This window comes from Oryctolagus cuniculus, chromosome 19 (genome assembly GCF_051225735.1).
Source record: "Oryctolagus cuniculus isolate XC-2025 breed Fujian yellow rabbit chromosome 19, ASM5122573v1, whole genome shotgun sequence".
NCBI classification, from domain to species: domain Eukaryota; kingdom Metazoa; phylum Chordata; class Mammalia; order Lagomorpha; family Leporidae; genus Oryctolagus; species Oryctolagus cuniculus.
The window spans coordinates 17,488,547-17,508,909 of NC_142885.1; the positions used below are offsets into that span (position 1 = coordinate 17,488,547).

The 20,363-nt window shown below is 61.3% G+C and overlaps 3 protein-coding genes across 8 annotated transcripts; 1 reads left to right on the forward strand and 2 right to left on the reverse strand.

Annotated features, from left to right (window-relative positions):
- Positions 1-6,547: 6,547 nt before the first annotated feature.
- TMEM270 (transmembrane protein 270) lies at positions 6,548-9,393 on the reverse strand. Of its 2 annotated transcripts, none has more exons than XM_002721960.6 (3): positions 9,322-9,393; positions 7,004-7,402; positions 6,548-6,835 (listed from the first exon to the last, which is right to left on the reverse strand). In XM_002721960.6, exons 1-3 carry the CDS (start codon positions 9,391-9,393, stop codon positions 6,548-6,550), a joined length of 759 nt encoding a protein of 252 aa, XP_002722006.2. The 2 variants fall into 2 exon arrangements, with proteins under 2 accessions (XP_002722006.2, XP_089177556.1); XM_089321430.1 differs by having other exon boundaries at positions 6,548-6,805; positions 6,977-7,402.
- A 4,790-nt stretch (positions 9,394-14,183) lies between these two features.
- Positions 14,184-17,677, forward strand: METTL27 (methyltransferase like 27). Of its 5 annotated transcripts, XM_089321431.1 has the most exons (7): positions 14,184-14,295; positions 14,500-14,655; positions 14,903-15,031; positions 15,261-15,396; positions 15,570-15,662; positions 16,940-17,097; positions 17,405-17,677. In XM_089321431.1, the coding sequence occupies exons 2-7, from the start codon at positions 14,533-14,535 to the stop codon at positions 17,651-17,653; spliced, it is 888 nt and encodes a 295-aa protein (XP_089177557.1). In that variant the 5' UTR covers positions 14,184-14,295; positions 14,500-14,532; the 3' UTR covers positions 17,654-17,677. The 5 variants fall into 5 exon arrangements, with proteins under 5 accessions (XP_089177557.1, XP_089177558.1, XP_089177559.1 ...); XM_089321432.1 differs by lacking the exon at positions 16,940-17,097; XM_089321433.1 differs by lacking the exon at positions 16,940-17,097 and having other exon boundaries at positions 14,215-14,295; positions 14,516-14,655.
- A 687-nt stretch (positions 17,678-18,364) lies between these two features.
- On the reverse strand, positions 18,365-19,835 carry CLDN4 (claudin 4). Its single transcript, XM_008249090.5, has one exon. The coding sequence runs from the start codon at positions 19,678-19,680 to the stop codon at positions 19,051-19,053; it is 630 nt and encodes a 209-aa protein (XP_008247312.1). The 5' UTR covers positions 19,681-19,835; the 3' UTR covers positions 18,365-19,050.
- Between the last annotated feature and the right edge of the window lie 528 nt (positions 19,836-20,363).

The window sequence follows — 20,363 nt, forward strand, 5'->3', positions numbered from 1 at the left end:
GCTGGCACCGCTCCTGGCAGGGGACATGTGCCCAGATGGCATCAAAACTAAGCTATTGCCAAAGCGGCGCCCATCCCCACCCCAGGGAGAAGGCCTGTGTGCTGTGTCACCCAGGAGGGAAGGTAGAGTCCTCCAAACATGGGACCCCTACCTCGGGGCAGGGGACACGGGCAGCTGGACACCCCACGAGCCGGGCGACCCCCGGGCCCCGGCCCACCCCGCTGTGTGGCCAGCATTCCGCCGCCGCGGAGATGGAGCCAGGGGTGGAATGGCCGCCAGGGGCCCAGATGGGCCGTGTTAACCCAGAGCAGGCTCCTCGGGGCCAGATGCTCGGTGTTCGGCCGCGAGCCGGCTTTGGTCTCCAGATGTGGGCCGGGTGGGGGTGGAACACGGCTCCAGATGTGTGCGGTGCAGGCAGCCCAGGCTGTAGGCTCCAGCTGCAGCACCGAGCCCAGGGGCCCTCCCACTCCACTCGGACTTGGGGGGCGGGGGCTCTCTCCAACACCCCAGAGGGGAGCTCTCTGGCCCCCCGGGACCAAGAAGAGGGCCAAGGTTCACAAGGTTCCCTGGGGAGTGGGAACACAGCCAAGGGACACAGCAGACAGGACTCCCAGTGGGAGCAGAGGGTCTGGGGTCTGGGGTCTCCCAGAATGCAGACAGCTTCAGGGTGGGGGCTTTGGAGCCGGATTCCGTCTCTTGCCCACCCCTGCTCAGATGCTCTCAGACCTTGGCCTTGGCCAAACAGAGAGAGGGGGCGTGGCCTGTCCTGCCCTAGTTGAAGGAAGGGCAGGTCAGAGGACATGGCCTTGCCTTGGGGACCCTCCCCTTGGACTTCTCCTGCCCTGCGCTGGAAAGGCGGGGTGGGGGGAGCTCAGCCCTGCGGGAGGTGACCGTGAACTCCACCTCCCCACACCCTGGGTACTCAGTGGCGAGGCTGAGTTACAAAAGAGGTCAGTGAGGGGCCAGCACTGTGGCATAGCGGGTAAAGCTGACACCTGCAGCACCGCATCCCATGTGGGCGCTGGTTCAAGTCCCAGCTGCTCCACTTCCAGTCCAGCTCTCTGCTAATGGCCTGGGAAAAGCAAGGGAGGATGGCCCAAGTGTTCAGACCCCTGCCGCCCATGTGGGAGACCTGGATGAAGCTCCTGGCTCCTGGCTTCAGCCTGGCCTAGCCCTGGCCGTTGCAGCCATTTGGAGAGTAAACACCAGCATATGGAAGGCCTCTCTCTCCCCCTCTCTCTGCCTGTAACTACTTTTGTTTGTTTGGTTTTAAGATTTATTTATTTATTTGAAAGTCAGAGTTATGGAGACAGACAGAAAAGAGAGAGATCTTCCATCTGCTGGTTCACTCCCCAAATGGCCACAACAGCCAGAGCTGAACTGATCTGAAGCCAGGAGCCAGGAGCTTCTTCTGGGTCTCCCACGCGTGTGCAGGGCCCCACGCACTTGGGCAACCCTCCACTGCTTTCCTAGCTGCATTAGCAGGGAGCTGGATCAGAAGTGGAGCAGCCGGGACTTGAACCAGTGCCCACATGGGACGCCCGTGCTGCATACGGCAGCTTAACCATCTGTGCCACAGCACCAGCCCCATAAATACATAAATCTTTAAAAAAGAAAGAAAGAAAGAAAGAAAGAAAGAAAGAAAGAAAGAAAGAAAGAAAGAAAGAAAGAAAGAAGAAAAGAAAAGAAAAGAAAAGAAAAGAAAAGAAAAGAAAAGAAAAGAAAAGAAAAGAAAAGAAAAGAAAAGAAAAGAAAAGAAAAGAAAATGAGAGGATAAAGGGAGACACTGCCGCCCACTGATGGGGCCCCTCAGGGTGTCGGGGGTGGGGTGGCCAGGTGGGCTCTTGCCTGGGACCAGGCCCTCCCCTCCCCCCACAAGCCAGGTGCAACAGGGGGAAGGGGGTGCCATGGTGCAGCCACAGGAGAGGCCTGGGGACTCCACGGCCTCTCCCACCCGCCAGAGGCCCTGCAGCTTGGAGAGCTGGAAGCACCCCCTCCCCCCACTGGCATGCCCCTCCTCACTGTCAGGAGCTGCCCCCTCCCCAGCCCCGACCCAGACCCTAGCAGTGCAGAGGCCAGGGCGGCAGGAAGCCCCCCATCCTCCAAGCTTCCAGCTGCAGGTGCCACGGGCCACAGGTGCCACGGCAGGCAGAAGTCAAACCTGCCCAGCAGAGGCCCTGGGGAGGGGTGAGCAGCCAGACGGCCCGGGAGAGGCAGCCGTAGGTTCTGTAAGGCCAGCACTCTGGGGAGGGGGCGCGCCGCGCGGCTCTGGCAGCCCCACCTAGGGCCAGGCCCAAGAGCTGGGGCCTGCACAGAGCCGCTGGCTGGGTTCTGAGCTCCGTGTGAGGGCTGGAGAAGGGGAAGTGAGCCAGGAAGAGCCCCCAGCCCCTGCAGAGCCTGGGCAGCATGGAGGGGCCGGGCAGCAGACTACAGCGAACACAGAGATCCCCTCCTGTAGCGGACTGGGGGTCCCAGGTGGGAGAAGCTGCCCAAGCTCACCCATGGCTGGGAGCCGGCAGCAGAGTCCCGGGACCACCCTCATCTTCAGGGTGGGGGTCTCTCCCAGCCACTCGCTTCCTCCCCGGCCCACGTCCCCACCAGGGGCACCCCCAGATAGTTCAGCTCCCCTCTCCTAGGGCTCTTGCTGGGGTCCCCGAGGCCAGTCTGCACCTTCACAGCCCCCACTACCGCCACTACCTTCCCTGGGCCGGGGGAAGCAGGCAGGGAGAGACCTGGAAAGGGGCCGCGCTATCTCCCAGGGCTGTGAGCTCAGGGGCTGAGCGTGAGCTGCAGGAAGGGGTGGGGGGTGCTCAGAGCGAGGGGTCAGGGAAGGGCCAGGCCCTGGGCAGACCGAGGAGGGGGCCTCTCGCGATCAGACAGGGCCGGCCAGGTCCCTGTGTGTCTTGGCCGAGCGGGACCCCTGGGCGGCCAGGTATGTAACAATCCCAGCCATTTCCTGCCCTATTAATGAGAAAGGGGCTGATACAAATACACGTTCAGCATAAATAAATACAGGCCAGGCCCCGACTGCATAGCAGACAGATTGCGTGGAGCTGCTGGCCAGCCCTGCAGCCGGCTCCCCCCACCCCGCCCGCGGCCTCCCCACTGCCCCCCACTTCTCCCCTCCGCGCTCCCAGGCCGGGCAGGGATGGACTGGCTGCCCTTACCCCAGGCCTCAGAACCAAGAACCTGCCTCCCCCTACTGCCCTGCTTGCTAGCCTTGGAGAGGGAGCCAGGGGGCCGCACGTCCTGCCCGTGCACAGGCCGGGCAACAGCCCTGGGCGGGCCAGGGGGCTGGGACTGTGCCCTCTGCACAGATGGGGAAATGGAGGCTCCCAGAGTTAAGTAACTTGGCCAAGAGGCTGTGGATCTGGGATCCAAACCCAAGACTCCCAGGCTCGCCTGGAGCCCACCCTTGGGAGGGGCAGCGAGGACAGACCCTGGTCTTTCTCCCTTCCTCCCACGCTCTTGTCCTCCACTTGGGGACTCTGTTTGGAGGCCTGGAAACACAGCAGCCACCAGGGATGGGGGGTGCAGAGAGCCGGGTCTCTGCCGGACAGCAGGTGTAGCACCTCTCCTGCCCGCCTGGGGCCTCCAGGAGCAAGGCCTGGGGTATTGGGGTCCCCTGGGTGCTGGATCACCCCCCCTTGTGCATTGCACAGAGAGGGTTCAGCCTCATCCAAGGTCCCACAGGAAGGCAGGGACGAGCCATGGAGTCCAAGACTCTGCTCCCAACCCCAGCCTCCTCCCTGGGGCGTGGGCTCAGAATGGGAGCAGCCATCATTTCCCCCCGCCCGGTCTTTCCAGAGGCCGACTCCAGAGACGGGCCTGTATCCCAGAGCAGGGGACACAGGTTAGCAACAGTGGCTGAGGACTCCAAGTCCTGACTCCACTCCCACAGCAAGGGTCAGATCTGTGGCCAAAGCCCAGAACACTCCTCTCTTCAAGGCCCAGGTCAGTGCCACCACCTCCAGGAAGCCCTCCCATTTGCTCTTACCCCTCCCCACAGGGACCTGTTCCCAAACTGCTGGAAGCCCTTGGAAGAAAGATCATCCCCATTTCTGGCTACAGCATGTTCTCTCACCACTAAGTATTGGAAGAGGATCCTTAGCCCCAAGAGAGGCCCCAAAATTGCATTCCTGCAGCCAGTGCTGTGGTGCAGTGGGTTAAGCCACTGCCTACCATGCTGGCATCCCACTTGAGAACACAGGTTCAAGTCCCGGCTGCTGCACTTCTGATCCAGCTCCCTGCTAATGGCCCGGGGAAAGCAGCAGCAGATGGCCCAAGTCCTTGGGCCCCTGCACCCACGTGGGAGACCCGAAAGAAGCTCCTGGTTCCTGGCTTTTGTCTGGCCCAGCCCTGGGCTGTTGAGCCCATTTGGACGGGTGAACCAACGGATAGAAGATTTCTGTCTCTCTGTCATAACTCCACCTTTCCAATAAATAATCTTTTTTAAAGAATGTGTAAGCCACCCAAGAATAAATCTTTTTAATCGCATTCCTGTCACCACTGGCAGCCAATGATTTGGGAGGCAAGTGGTGAGCGGGCCGGGTACCCAGGTGGCACCGTCAGGGCAGCCAGGGCCCTCACCATGCCCAGCGCCAGAGCCCAGGCCTCTGCCTCCCAGCTTTGCCCCAGCCTGGAGCCCTCCCCAGCCCCAGGCTCACCACTGCCATGTGAGATCTCAATCCCAGGCGGCCAGGCATATGACGGCAGGGGCTGGAGGGTCACGAGGGCAGCTCCCCAGAGCAGGTGTCACCTCCCAGCCCACGGCAGCTCCTGGGGGGCCCACCCCTGCCCCCAGCCCACGGATGTACCAAGAAGCCTTGTACAGACCTTGGAAAGGACAGGGAGGCCCGCGGGGACTGATCGGAACCTGGCGTGGTACCATCAGCCTAAGTCTGATAAGCCAGAGTCTTATCAGCACCATGTGTCACATACAAGGGGACCCCAAAACGCTTGGGGTGCGGGGACCAGTGTTGAGGCTCAGCGGGTGACCTGCATCATGTCAGAGAGCCTGGCTCGGGTCCCAGCTGCTCCACTTCAGATCCAGCTTCCTGTTCACAAGCCTGGGAGACAGCAGATGATGACCCAAGTAGTTGAGTCCCTGTCACCCACGTGGGAGACCCGGATGGAGTTCCTGGCTCCTGGTTTTGACCTGGCCCAGCGCTGGAGAATCAGTAGCTGGAAGGTCCATCTCTCTTGCTTTCTCTCTCTCTCTCTCTCTCTCTCTCTCTCTTTCTTTATTTCAAGATTTATTTATTTGAATTATGGCAAGAGTGGGAGAGACACAGAGAGAGATAAGAGAGGTCTTCCATTCACTGGTTCACTTCCCAAATGGCTACAACAAACAGGCTGGGCCAGGCTGAAGCCAGGAGTCTGAAACTCCATCCAGGTCTCCCACGTGGGTGCAGGGGCCCAAGGACTTGGGCCGTCCTCTGCTGCTTTCCCAGGCGCATCAGCAGGGAGCTGGATCAGAAGTGGAGCAGCCGGGACTCGAACCGGTGCCCATATGGGATGCTGGTGTTGCAGATGGCAGCTTAACCAATTACACCACAGCCTCAGTCCTCTCCCTGCCTTTCACATAAATAAAAATTAGCGTTCTTTTTAAAATCCAGAGGAAAAATGCAATTAAAAATAAGTTTATTTTGGTGCAACATAGTTTTGAAATTTTAGACACATCTTCCACAAGCTTTTTGAACGTCACTCATATGCATGGATTTCAAATGTTTTGCCCCAAAGTTGACCTCCTTCCCCTCCACCTTCCGCAGCCTCGATAAAGGGACTTGTGGTTGGATGGATGGGTGGATGGGTGGATGGATGGATGAATGGATCAATGGAGGGATGGATTTGTGCGTGGATGGATTTGTGTGTTGGTGGATGAATTCGTGGATAGATGGGTGGATGTATGGGTGGGTGGATGGATTTGTGGATGGATACGTGGTTGGATCTGTGGTTCGATGGAACAGATGAATGGGTGAAGAGATTACGGGTAGATGATTGGCTAAGTGTGGAATGGATGAGCTAGTTGCAAACTGACCCAACAGGAGTTACTTCTCAAAGACACTTTCTAAGTTTCTAAAACGTGAGGTCCGAGCACCCCCCAGAGGCCAGCGTCTCTAACTGCCTGTCGCCCCTAAAGCCCAGGCTCCAGTAGTCCTGAGGACCGGGGACATGGGCCTATAGAAAGGCACTGGTCCAGAAAACAAAACCTAGCGAGTAACCCCGGGAAAGCCCAGCCTTCCGAGCCCAGTCTTCTCGCCCAGGAAATGGTGCTAAAAAAACCTCGTCTGAGTTGCTGGAAGATTCCAATCAAACTGCAAAGCATCAGCAATGGTTGACATCGGACACAGGAAAGCTGCTCGTAGGAGAGTTCCCTCCCTGAGGCACCACTGAGCATGTGTGCACACACAGCACGTGTGTATACACACCTCCCTGCATACACACAGCATTGTGCACACATGTAGAGCCTCCCCCCAGCCAGGTATGGAGGAAACACAGGAGAACTTTAGCCCAGGCCAGACCAGGAAAGCAGATGGGGACACGTTTACTCTCCAGGGGGCCCGGGCTCTGGCAGGACTGGCCCAGCCTCAGGGGTGGACGCCTTAGGGAGTGGGGGCTCGGACAGGGGCTCGGGGGCCTGCAGGGGCTGGGTCTCCTGGGCCCGGGCCAGCTGGGCGGTGTGTTCAAAGGCAGCCTGCAGCAGGTGCGAGGCCAGGCAGGTGGTCCAGGTGACGAGGTAGGCCAGGTGCCAAGAGGCCAGCGCTGTGGTGCTCTCCACCCACCAGGACAGCCGTCTCAGCAGCTCCAGCACCGCGTGGTTCCCCAGCAGCACCTGCGGCAGGCAGAGGCCCCCCCACACACACCCAGGAGCTCCCACCACTGCACTGCCAGGCTGCCGATCCCGCCCCCCCCCCCCCCAGCCCTGGGCCACGCGCAGCGCCCGGAGCCTGCCCTCAGCAGCTTGGGCCCGCACCCCCAGCCCCAGCCCCAGCCCCCGCACCTGGCCAGGCAGCCAGCCCAGGCTGCAGCGGTGAGCTTTCTGGAACAGTCGCCAGGTCAGCAGCACCAGAAGCAAGGCCACCAGCATCAGGCTGTGCAGACACGACAGCAACAGGTCCCCCCAGGTGGCCACAGACAGGCCCAGCCGCTGCAGGCTCAGGCCCAAGGTCCGGACACAGCCCAGCACGGCCGCCCACGCCAGCCTGGGTCCCCACAACAGCAGCCACATGGGGACCCACATCAGTACCCGGCCCAGGGGACAGGCCAGCACTCCCGGTGGAGGGCGGGGCTGCCTGCCGCTGTCCCCGCGGGCCTCTTGGGCCAGCCCCGACACCCAGTCATTGAAGAGGGTGATCTTGATCAGCAGGAAATTGTACAGGTGCGCCCGGTTCTGGACGAGCTGCGGGAGGAGACCAGCGTCACCCACCTGCCGCACGGACCTAACTTGCACCGTCACTGGTGGGCGGGAGGCTGCAGGGCCACCTTGGGCCAGGTCCTCCTGCTCTCCAGTCCTTGGCTCCTCCCACAGCCACCCAAGGGTGACCTGGGCGCCCATGTAAGGACCCGTTCTGAGCAGGGGACTTCAACAGTGAGGTACCGGAAAGGGAGAGATGGCTTCCAGGTTTCTGACCCTGGTGGCAGGTTGGACAATGGTGTTTCCTATCTCTGAGTTTGCAGGAGGGGCTCGGGTTGGGAGAAAATCGGCAGATGCGGAGCCCAGGCCCCTCGTGAGAGCCCTGAAGCTGCCCGCCCATGGAGACCACCAGCACCCCGTCTCCCCGCCCCAGCTCTGTGTGGAGACCAGGAGTTGGGTCCTGGAGCTTTGCAGGGAGGTGCATGGAGTAGAGGAACCAGGGCAGAGGTAGCATCCGGGTAGAGCTCGCGGTGCTGGGGCCAGGAACGAGCGAGACCCACGGGAGCCAACGTGATGCTTCGGGATCAGTTACAGGGGAGGAGGCAATGGTTCCAGGAGGGGACCTGCTTTGTCCAAAGTCACACAGCCACAATGGAACTGCAGATGGAACTGCAGGACACAGGCGTTTGGATAAGGACTCTGCAACCTGTGTCGGGGGCCCGGTTCAAGTCTAGTCCAGCTTCCTGCTGGTGCACACCGGGGGGAGGCAGCAGGTGATGGCTCCAGGGCTTCGGTACCTGCTGCCCACCTGGGAGGCCTGGATGGAGCTCCTGGCTCCTGGCTGTGTCCTGGCCCAGCCATGGCTGTGGCAAGCATTTAGAGAGTGAACCAGAGGATGGGAACTCTCTCTCTCCCTTTCTTTATTTTAATTTTTTTAAAACTTATTTGACAGAGTTAGACAGTGAGAGAGAGACAGAGAGAAAGGCCTTCCTTCTGTTGGTTCACCCCCCAAATGGCCACTGTGGCCAGCGTGCTGCGCCAATCCGAAGCCAGGAGCCAGATGCTTCCTCCCTGTCTCCCATTCGGGTACAGGGCCCAAGCACTTGGGCCATCCTCCACTGCCCTCCCAGGCCACAGCAGAGAGCTGGACTGGAAGAGAAGCAGCCAGGACTAGAACCCGGTGCCCATATGGGATTCGGCACCGCAGGTGGAACATTAACCAAGTGAGCCACCGCGCCGGCCCCCGCTGTCTACCTTTCAAACAAAATGAAAAGAAATAAATGAAAGTGTTTTAAAAACCCAACTGTGTCCCAGTTGTGCACGGTGTCACCTCCCCTTTCTGACTGGGTATGCAGACCCCGGGACCTGCCACTAACTCAGCCCACGGAGGAGCTGTGGCTTGGACATGTGGCCCACAGCCATGAACATCTGCATTTTTTTTTTTTTGACAGGCAGAGTGGACAGTGAGAGAGAGAGAGAGAGAGAGAGAGAGAGAGAAAGGTCTTCCTTTGCCGTTGGTTCACCCTCCAATGGCCACTGCGGCCAGCGCACCGCACTGATCCAATGGCAGGAGCCAGGTACTTCTCCTGGTCTCCCATGGGGTGCAGGGCCCAAGCACTTGGACCATCCTCCACTGCACTCCCGGGCCACAGCAGAGAGCTGGCCTGGAAGAGGGGCAACTGGGACAGAATCTGGCGCCCCGACCAGGACTAGAACCCGGTGTGCTGGCGCCGCTAGGTGGAGGATTAGCCTAGTGAGCCGCGGCGCCGGCCATATCTGCATGTTTTTAAAAGATGGGGAGGAAAAGCAATGCTGGACCCCACAGGCACGACCTCTGTAGAGAAAGTTCCAACGCTGCGCTTGGGGGCTTGGGGCTTCCGGAACTGCAGTTCCGAGAGGCAAATGGGAGGGGCAGGGGTTGAGCAGCGCTGAGGTGGCCCCCCCCACCCTCCGCCCCCGCTCACCAGCACAGAAAGCCGCAGAACCTGCAGCAGGACCCCCAAGAGGCTGGGTCTCACCGGGGGGACGACCTCCATGTCTGGCCTCCCGCCCCCCCCCACCCCGCTCCAGCCAGGATAGGCAGGGTGACGTCACAGATGGCACAGGGTGGGGACCAAGTTACCATGGGGACCCAGTTGCCACAGATACCCCCCCTTTCCCTGGCTCCTGTCCCCTCCTCTCAATCCCTGTGCAGCCATATCATGATGGGGGCTGTGGCCGGGACTGGGAGGAGATCTGACCTCCTGGAGCAAAGATTTCTTCAGGTTCAACTTCCCACAGAGAGACTCTGGACTCAGGTCAAGTGGCTGATTCCAGGGAGGTTCCTGTGAGATCCCAAGGGAGGAAGAAAGTATGTGTGACTTGGGAAACTGAGGCACAGCCTGGCTGCAGACAGAACACAGCTCCCTATCACCCCAGCAGGTTGGCGGAGCCAGGAGCCAGGAGCCAGGAGCTTCTTCTGAGTCTCCCAAGTGGGTGCAGGAACCCAAGGACTTGGGCCATCTTCCACTGCTTTCCCAGGCGCATTAGCAGGGAACTGGATCGGAAGTGGAGCAGCTGGGACTCGAACCGACACCCACATGGGATGCTGGCTTCTCAGACAGCAGCGTCACCCACTGTGCCACAGCGCCAGCCCCAAGGACACACACACACACACACACATTGCACTCATTCCTCAAACCCCAAATCCCACAGGGTGCCGTGAAGGGGGCCGTGTTATAGGACAGGAATCCTAAGCTTAGGGAACCCACAGCTTATTTAACGGGCAGTAAACAGGCCTGCCCTGGGCCCCAGAGGGAGACACCCGGTATTCCAAGGTAGTTCCTTGGAAAGGAAACCCAGAATACCGGACCGTGGGCTAGTGCCTTGCTCACAGGAGAGCTCTGTCCCAACAGAGTGAGCAGGAAATGGGGTGCAGTGGCCAGGGACCAGGGACCCTCCTCAGAGGGCATGGGTGAGGGTGCAGGAGGGGGCTGCCCACCCAGGTGGGGAGGTGTTTGCTGGTCGCTGGGCGTCCGGTGGTGGTAGCCAAGACAAGGCCTCGTGCTGTCCTCGCCTCTCCTCCCTCTCTGGTTTACTCCTCGCCATCACTCAGCATCCCTCTCCCCAGATTTCCAGTCACTGAGGCTAAGCTGATGGTCCCAGGAACTGGGTCCCCGGGCCCAGTCACCTGTTCTCCCCCAACTACCACCCATCCCCTCACCCCCACCCCCAGAGCCATCATCTTAGGGAAAATTCAGCAAGGGCTTTCTGTGGCTGTGGGGCAGCCCAGACCTCGGAAGGGACAGGACATCTGGGGCCCACAAAGCCTGGACCTGTGAAACCAACCAGGCCCTCTAAGGCAGCCCACCTGTCACCTTCCAGGAAGGCGCACCTGACTGCTGAGGCCGGCGCCCGGACCAAGGTGCAGTGCACGGAAGGAGTCATCGGAACATATGGAATTAAGAAATGGAGGCGTAATGGCTTACATGCTTCAGCCAGGGGCGGTCTGCTGTCTGTCGGAGACCTCCCTCCCACCTGCTTGTCTCTCCTGCACCACGGGTACCAGGTTCAAAGCCACCTAGCCCGCGAGAACGCAGTTATCCTTGTTCGTCACCAGGGGGCGCTGCTTCCCCGTCCCTGCATGGCCCAGGGCGATCGGGCTATATATATATTATATATTTATATATATATATATATATATATATATATATATATATATATATTTGAAAAGCAGGTGGGGGGGTCTTCTAGTCATTGGTTCACTACTCCATAGCTACAATGGCTGGGGCTGGGCCAGGCTGAAGCCAGGAGCCAGGAGCTTCTTCCGGGTCTCCCATGTGGGTGCAGGGGCCCATGCACTTGGGCCATCTTCTACTGCTTTCCCAGGCCATAGCAGAGGGCTGGATGGGAAATGGAGCAGCCAGTGTCCCAGGCAGCTGCTTAACCAACCCTCTGGGCCACAATGCCAGCCCCCAATTTCGTTTTCTGTAAACCTGGGGTCATCAGTGGCCCCCTCGGTATCCAGGGTAGGTGCTTAAGTCCCTCCTACAAGAGAGTGTGGAAGCTGCACGGCCCCTCTCCTGTGCATCCCCAGTACCTAGGACAGTGCAAACGCTCGCGAGTTGCCACCGTACTGCATGGCCCAGGGGCGAGTCTGCACACGGGCAGGGCAGACACCTGGGCTCTGAATGCTGATCTAGGGAGGCCCAGCCGACCTCTGCCAGGGGAGGTGGTAGGGTCTGCCCTGTGCTTTTGCAAAGCTTGGGGGCTGGTGTGTGATGAGGTCAGTATCTGTGGATGAAAAGGAACTTGAGGGCTTTTTAATTTGTTAAAACCACATAAGCTGCGGGCCAGTGCTGTGGCACAGTGGGTTAAGCCACTGCCTGTGACACCAACATCCCACATGGGCGCCGATTTGAGTCCTGGCTGCTCCGCTTCCAATCCAGCTGCCTGCTGATGTACCTGGGAAGGCAGCAGAGGGTGGCCCAAGTGTTTAGGCCCCTGCCGCCCACGAGAGACTCAAATGAAGCTCCTTGCTCCTGGCTTCGGCCTGGCCCAGCCATGGCCGTTGTGGCCATTTGGTGAGTGAACCAGTGGATGGAAGATTCTCTCTCTCTCTCTCTCTCTCTCTCTCTCTCTCTCTGTCTCTCTGTAACTCTGTCCTTCAGCAAATAAATAAATCTTTTAAAAAACAACACATAGGCCGGCGCCGCGGCTCACTAGGCTAATCCTCCGCCTTGTGGCGCCGGCACACCGGGTTCTAGTCCAAAGCCAGAGAAAGCTCCTGGCTCCTGGCTTCGGTTCGGCACAGTTCCAGCCATTGCAGCCAATTGGGGAATGAACCATGGGATCACCAGGAGCTTCTTCCAGGTCTCCCACACGGGTGCAGGGCCCAAGCACTTGGGCTGTCTTCTACTGCTGGATGGGAAGTGGAGCAGCCAGGACTAGAACCGGTGCCCATATAGGATGCTGGCGCTTCAGGCCAGGGCTTTTACCCGCTGACCACAGCACCGGCCCCAAGGGGAAAGATTTTAAGAATTTGTTAAGTGGGAGGTGTGCGTGGTGGAGAAGCAGTTAAGCCCCTCTTGGGACAGCTGCATCCCATGTTGGAGTACCTTGTTCGAGTCCAGGCTGCTCCACTTCCAATCCAGGTTCTTGCCAATATGCCTGGGAAGGTGGCAGATGGTGGCCAAGGTGCTCGGGTCCCCACCACCTACACGGGAGACCTGGATGGAGCTCCAGACTTCTGACTTCAACCTGGCCCAGCCCTGGCTCTTGCAGGCTCAGAACATGAACCTGCAAATGGAAGAGCTGTGTGTGTGTCCGCCTCTCTGTCTTTCTCTCTGTAACTCTGACTTTCAAAGTAAATAAATTTATAAAAATTATTGATTGGGCATGTTTTGTTAAAGAAATGGTGATGAACAAATATATCAGTATGGGGTATTGTACTGATGTCTTTTGTGTGTGTTTAAAATTTTCCATAAAATGTTTCAAACTAATAATCTGCCTCTGCCTACTGCGGTGGGCAGTAGGTGGGCAATGGGGGAGCCAGGGAGGTCAGAGGGGAGAGGTCGGGGCCAGAGGAGACGCTGGGGGGCACCGAGCCTCCCAGGTGGAGGCGGAGGAGGCGTCTTGGGACCACAGGACTTGCTCACAGACGGAGCGTGACAAGTGGCTCGGGCTGCGATTGTTGAGTGGATCTGGGAGTGGGGGGTGGGAGTGGGGAGTGAGATCACCTGGGCGTGTGGCTGGTGGGGGGCCTATGCCCTCCAGGAACACAGCCAAGTCCAGACTTCAGCGGAGGGTCGGGCCGGGAGTCAGCTGCATTAACACCATGGGACTTAGGCCACCAGGGCGTGGGCGTAGATGGAGCTGGAACAAAGTGGGCGGGGGGGGGCGGAGCCTGCCGCTGGTCACTGGTCACTGGGCCCGGGCATTGCTACTGTCCGAGCAAAGGGCAAGCCCCTCCTACCCCAGCCCTCGGGGCGGGGCTTCCCAAAGTCAGTCCACCCGAGCCCCCTCCCTTCCCCCCAGAGCCCGAGCCTCCCCCCTCCCCTCCTGCCTGGCCTCCCGCAGCCACCTGCGACCCTCCCCGCTGCCGGCTTGCACATCTGGGGGATCCGAGGGAAATTTGGAAATGTGAATTCATGTCCTAAGAACCCCTGCCCATCCCCAAACTAGTTCCTGCTCCCCAACCCTTTCCCCGACTCCTTAGCAGCAGGCAGATGGGGGTGGGGTATCCCGGGAGGGGTCTCTTAAAGCAAAAGACAAGGAAAAGCCTTTTGGATTCCAAAGGCTTAGAACTTAGAGGTCCAATCCAGCAGGGGAACTAGGCCTGGGTGGTGTGGAGCGAGGCCCCCAGCCCCAGGGCCAGCGCTAAGGAGAAGCATCCCAAAGTGCTGGCTCCGCAGTGTCCCCCATGTGGAGGCGCATCCCCCCAGAACCCTGCTGGTGCCCAAAACTGACCACCACCGCGGGGAAGGGGGCTCTGAGGCTCATCCCAGGCAGGACCCACAGCCTGGGCCCTCCCCCACAAACCAGTGGGCGCAACACCGGCATCCCATATGGCCGATGCAGCCATCTGCGGAAGATCTCTCTCTCTCTCTCTCTCTCTCTCTCTCTCTCTCTGCCTCCTGGCCACACACAGGTGTTTGAATTATGAAAATAAAATGTAAAATGCAGCCACACGTGGCTACCCTATAAACTAACCCCGATTGCAAAACATTTCCAGGTCCTCGGGTGTCATCAAAAAGCTCAGACGGGAGGAGGGGCCCAGAACCTTGAGCTCATTGGCTGGGGGCAGGGGAGGGGGCGGGATACCAGCGCTTCCCTTTGATTGGGTATTCTCTTCCAGCGGAAAGCCAATCCTCCAGCGTGCTGGGGGCGTGGCCACGCGTGCCCTACAGGACCCTCCCTGAGTGCTGGCGCCCACCCACCACGGCGGGTGGACGTGAGCGGTGAGTCTTGGCCTCCGACCCCTGCGCTCTGGGTGTCCTCGCACCCCCGGGGGCAGCGGGGCAGGCCCTGCCTCGCCTCCCCCAGGCCTGCAGTCCCAGGGTGCAGCTGTCCGGCTCCTCCCAGCCTGCGCGCTCAGGGTCCCCTCCCCCCTCCGCCCGTGGAATGGGATTGCCCTGAGGGTCTGACAGCCCCCTCTGACGCAGCGTGGGGGCCGGGAAGACATCCCCGCCAGGCGGATGGCCCAGGAGGAGGAGGGGCGCCTGCACGAGGTGCTGGCCCGGGTCGGGGCCTCCCACGACATCAAGGACCTGACCCGCAAGCTGCACTTCTATGACGGCTGGGCCCCAGACTACGACCAGGTAAACCGAGCCGCACCCAGCCGCAGTGGGTCTATCTGTGAAGTGGGGTTCAGCAGCCTGGCATCCGAGGGCGGCCGCCCTCAGGGACCAGGACCCCCTTACCCAGGCACCACAGCCCAGACCGGGCGGGGGGCGCTGCCACTGAGGCCGAAAGTGTAGGAAAGCACCCGACATACACGCACCCCCCAGAAGGTCCCCCAAAGGCGGGGGCACTGGTGGGATCGCCTCCCTGCTCTGGCCCCTCCAGGATGTGGCTGCCCTGCAGTACCGAGCCCCCCGCCTCGCAGTGGCCTGCCTCACCCAAGCCCACCCAGGCCTGCCGCACACTGCCCTGATCCTGGACGTGGCCTGCGGCACTGGCCTGGTGGCTGTGGAGGTGAGGTGACCCCAGACTTCCTGCCTGCTCAGCACCACCCCCCTGGCCGATGGCTCAAATCCCCTACCACCTGGGCAACCCCATGCCATGTCCTCCACCCCCACCCCATCCTGCCTCCTCTCTCAGACTCACTGGTCCCAAACACATGGGCCAAATAAACCCTCTGCGGGGCCTAGCACCCTCCCACGGTGCAGGGACCCTGTAACTGAGCCCCCCACTCCCATCCCAGCTGCAGGCTCGGGGCTTCTTCCGGCTGCACGGGGTTAATGGGAGCCCAGGGATGCTGGAACAGGCCCGGGCCCGTGGCCTGTACCAGCAACTGAGCCTCTGCACCCTGGGCCAGGAGCCTCTGCCCAGCCCAGAAGGTACGCCCCCCCATGGCCCCCAACATGGCAAGGCCCGCCTCCCCGCCCACCTTGGCAGCACCCATCCCTCCCGCTCATGAGCCCCCTCCCACACCCAGCCCACAGCCCCTCCTTGTGGCGCTCAGCCCAAGCCTGGGCCACACACACCCACCGCACCCCACGCTCTCCCCCAGGGACGTTCGACGCGGTGCTGCTGGTGGGTGCCCTCAGCGACGGCCAGGTGCCCTGCAGTGCCATCCCTGAGCTTGTGCGAGTCACGAAGCCAGGTGAGGAACAGCCCGGCCAGCCCCACGCCCAGCACAGACCCTCGAAGGCGGAGCAAGGGCAAGGCTGTGGCCAGGCCAACAGGCAGGGCGGGCAGGTGGCCAGCTCACCTCCTACCCACGGACAGCTGGGGGCGCAGCTCCCCTCCAGCCTCTGTCCCCGCACTTGGGAGCAGGTGCTGCCACCCCTTCCTCGTGAGATCCAAGTGCCCTCACTCCGGTCCCTCCTCTTCCAGCCCCCGCGCTAACTCACAGGCGACTCTTTCCCTTTCCTGGCCTCAGTTTTCTCATCAGGGAAATGGGGCTGCTCGGGCAGAGTGACAGGGTGCACACGTCTCTCAGGCAGCTGTATCTGCCGTGACCTTGCTCTGAACTTGCCTCTGCTCTGGGGCAGCAGCGTGAGGACCAGGAGGCCGTGCCCAGCACGGGGGGCAGTCGGTCAGGAAGTTGCCGAGGTGAAAAATTCTTCTTCCCCTCCCCCCTCTTGTCCCTGCTGCTGGGGCACTGGAGTGGCAGCGGCTAGGCCTGGGCAGGCCTGGGCAGGCGTAGTGGCCTCTCAAGAGGCCAGCAGATGCGGGGACATTGGTGGGGTCAGCGGGAGAGGCAGGAGCTGGGCACAAGTGGACAGGAAATTCTCTTGCATGCTCTAACAGGCACCAGGGCTCCCGGCCTGGGCTTGCCAGGTCCCTAAGCCGCTCCGAGCCCTGCCCCCCAGCTCACGTGCTGACGGCTCCCCCTCACTCACTGCTCACCTCCACCTGTACTCACTCTGCTCCTCTAAGCCCCTTCCTCCAGGAAGCCCTCCCAGATCCCAGCCACTGGACCTTCCCCTCTCTCTTTGTGTACAGTTACTGCCTGTGCTGGGTGTTTTGCACACGAACACACACACACACACACATGCACACACCCAGCCTTGCCTTGGGACAGGAGAGCGGTCCCCTCTCTGCCAGTGGGGAACCAGGTTCAGGGCCATGCAGGGGCTCGCCCGAGGCCAGTGTCCACGTGCGTGCAGACAGAGCCGTATCTTCCAGCAGAGGGGCAGGGTGTGAGCAGTGGGGAGGGGACCCTCTTGTTCCGGGGGACACAGTCAAGAACCCCAGTGTTAAAGGGTGCGTGGGCCTTGAAACATGCACGGGAGGATGTCCAGCTGGTGTCCCCAATGCCACAGAGGCGGGGAGAGGCTGGTCTGGGCTTGAAGACAGGAACAGGGACAGCTGTGCCCAGCGCAGACAGGCCTGGGACCACCACGGCTCACCGGCGCCTTCCCCGCCTCTCCCCAGGTGGGCTGCTGTGTCTGACCACCAGGACCAATCCGTCCAACCTGCCATACAAGGAAGCCTTGGAAGGTGTCCTAGATGGGCTGGAGCAGGCCGGGGCATGGAGGCGCCTGGTGGCACAGCCCGTGGACCGCTGGGAGCTGGCTACCTCGGAGCTGCAGGTGGCGCCCGGGGCCTCAGCCCAGGACGGCTTCATCTCCGGCATCGTGTACCTGTACCGAAAGCAGGAAGAGGCCCAGGCTGAGAGAGAGGGGCCCGGGCCCCAGCCCTGCGCTGACCTCTGACCCTTCGTGTGGACTTCTCTGGGTCCCCACTCCTGCACCCTGCCACTCAGGGGTGCCCCCAGGAGGGGAGAGGGCTCTGCAGGAGAGAACATTCCATCTGGGGGTTCAGGAAGCCACAAGTGTTGGGGGGAGGGTGGCGTCCCACGTGGGAGGGCCGTTCTGAGTCCCGCTGTCCCACTTCCAGCCGATGCAGCGCCTTCCTAAGGTACCTGGGGAGCCAGCGGGTGATAGCTGCAGTATTTTGAGCCACTGCCACCACCTGGGAGACCCGGATGGAGTTCCAGGCTCCTGCCTTCAGCCTGGCCCAGCCCTGGCCCTTGCAGTCTTCCCAGGGAGAGGGGAGACACAGCAAATGGAAGATCTCTCTCTCTCTGTCTCTCTCTCTCTCTCTCTCTCTTTCTCTCTCTCTCTCCCTGGACTTTCAAATAAATAAATCGATTAAAAAAAAAAAAAAAAAGCAGCAGATGGAAGTGCCAGAGGAGACCCACCCCACCCCACCCCCAGGGCTGTCCCTGACCCGGCCTTGACAGGACCACAGCCTTGACAGTGACTGCCTGAGTCCTCCCCAGGGGCTGGGCCCTTGCAGCTGTAACCCATGCACAAGGAACCCAGGGCCCGACTCAGTGCTAACAGCACCCAGCAGAGCAGAGCGGGTTGGGTCAGAGCCGGGGTTCCGCGCCGCGGGTCCAGGGCCGGGCCACATGCTCCCACAAGCCCAGGGCTGTACTTCCTCACCCGTGAAGGGGCCCCAGAGCCCCAGGCGTGGCCAGGAGGGTGCCCTGGCTGGAGCAGGTGGAAAGACCCTGGTGACCTGTGTGAGCTGGCCTGTGATGATGGTCTTTCTGAGGGAGGAGGCTCAGAGCTGGCCCTGCAGGACAAGCAGGATCCGGCAAGGTGGGGAGGGCAAAGACCAAGCCCCGGGGTTCGCCCTCCCTCCCGGGGTCCCCGCTGGGTCCCGGGCATGCGCTGTTTCCTGCCTCCAGGGTGACTCCCAAGATTACGGCCAGGTCCGCTTGTCCCGATTCCCCGAAGCCGTTTTCCTAAGCGCTGGGGTCCTGGCCCCAGCTGACCCCCTGCACAGGCCTCCAGCCCTGCCCCTCCCGCTCCCACCCCTGCAAGCCCCAATCAGAGACAAATACAGATCTTCCTGTACACAGGTCCCGTTTATTGTAGAAAATAATAATAATTACAGTGACGAATAGCACTTCTTAAATTACAAAACAGAGACATCGAGGGAGAGCCCCTGCCCCCAACATACACTCGCCGGGCTGGCCAGTGTCCTTGACTGGGGAGGGTGGAGGGGTTCTCCAGCCTTCCTGCCCAAACCAGTTTGTCCCACCTCCACTCCTCCCCTGCAAACCAGTCTGTCCACTCTGTGCTCCTCGGCGCCATTCTCGGGCAGGGCAGGTATGGCTCAAGCGTGGATCCCCCAAGTTCATGCAGCTGGCAGGGCCAGGAGCCAGGGAGACGGTGGCAAGACAGGCGCTAGAGTCACGGAACGTGCAGGCAGAGGGCGTGGGCAGACGGAGCTGGGCAAAGGCTAGAGCGGCTACACTGGCATGAGTGGGCACCCACTCTGAAACACAGTTCAAGGTCAGGGCTGGGCTGGCCTGGCCAGCAGGACCAGCTCCTTGCTCTGTCGCCTGCCTCCGGGAGCCATTCAGAGGAGCGGGGCACGGTGTCTCTCTGCCATCCGTCCTTGGGAAGCTGTCCAAGTGGGGCGAGGCGGGGTTGAGGGCTGCTGGCCACGGGCCTCCTCCTGGGTCCCAGACCATGCCGAGCTCCGATGGACAATCCCAGCCAGGAGGGACACAGTCGAGCGCCGGCGCCTCACACGTAGTTGCTGGCCGGGGCGGAGCGGGCAGCCGAGTACTTGGCCGAGTAGGGTTTGTCGTTGCGCGGCGGGCAGTTACAGCACAGCAGAGCCCCGCCGAGCAGCAGCAGGCCGGAGGCCGCCCAGCCGATGTAGAGGGAGGCGCCCATCTCGCGCTTCTGCCCGTTCGCCACGAGCGGATTGTAGAAGTCCCGGATGACGTTGTGGGCCGTCCACGACACGGGCACCATCACCAGCAGGCCGGCCAGCAGGAACACCACGCCCGCCACGATCATGGTCTTGGCCTTGGCCGTCTCATCCTCCACGCAGTTGGTGCACTTGCCCCCGACCACGGACAGCAGCACGCCCAGGGCGGCCACGATGATGCAGATGATGGTGAGGGCGCGGGCCGCCTGCAGGTCCTGCGGCAGCGCCAGCAGCGAGTCGTACACCTTGCACTGCATCTGCCCGGTGCTCTGCACCACACAGTTCATCCACAGCCCCTCCCAGATGACCTGCGAGGTGACGATGTTGCTGCCGATGAAGGCCGTCACCCGCCACATGGGCATGGCGCAGCACAGCATGGAGCCCAGCCAGCCCAGCACGGCCAGGGCGATCCCCATCACCTGCAGTCCCATAGAAGCCATGGCTCCGCGTGCGTCTCCGCTGGGCTCTGGCAATCGATCGGGGCGGCTTGAGAGGGATCTCAAGGCCTGAGGTCACACCAGCCCTGGGCAGGGAAGAGACAAAGCCAGCGCCAGCAAGGAGGGTGAGCAGACCAGTTCTTTCAGCCAACAGCCGCCCCGCCGGCTACAGGTGGAGCAGTTATATGGCTCTGGCGGAGAGAGGCGGGGGCAGAGGGAGGGGCTTCGGGCCCTGACCAGTTTCTCTGGATTCCTGAACCCTGGCCAACCAAGACACTGAAAGGCCCCTGAGTCACCCCCGAGTCTCAGAGGAAACTGCCCTCTCTCCCCCAGCCCCTCCCCCCACACTCCCTCCACCCCACCCCGGCCCATGCTGAAGTCAGGCCAGAGACAGACACTGAGTCACAGCCCAGGGCCATCTGGTGTCCACGGGGTGGGGCGAGCAAGGTGGTGGACCTGGAGCCTGGGGTCCCAGCATCCCCCAGGCTCCTCATCCGGGCACTGTCGCCACTGTCAATCAGCCCCGCACTGCCAGGCAGGTCAGGTATGGGAGACGGAGGACACGGGAGGCCCTACCCCTACCCCCATGCACCTTTGGCCAAAGAGAGACCCAAGCTGGTCCCCCTGCCACCACCATGGCCCCCGTGGGCCAGGGCTGAGCCTACGTGGGCAGCACAGGCTGGGGG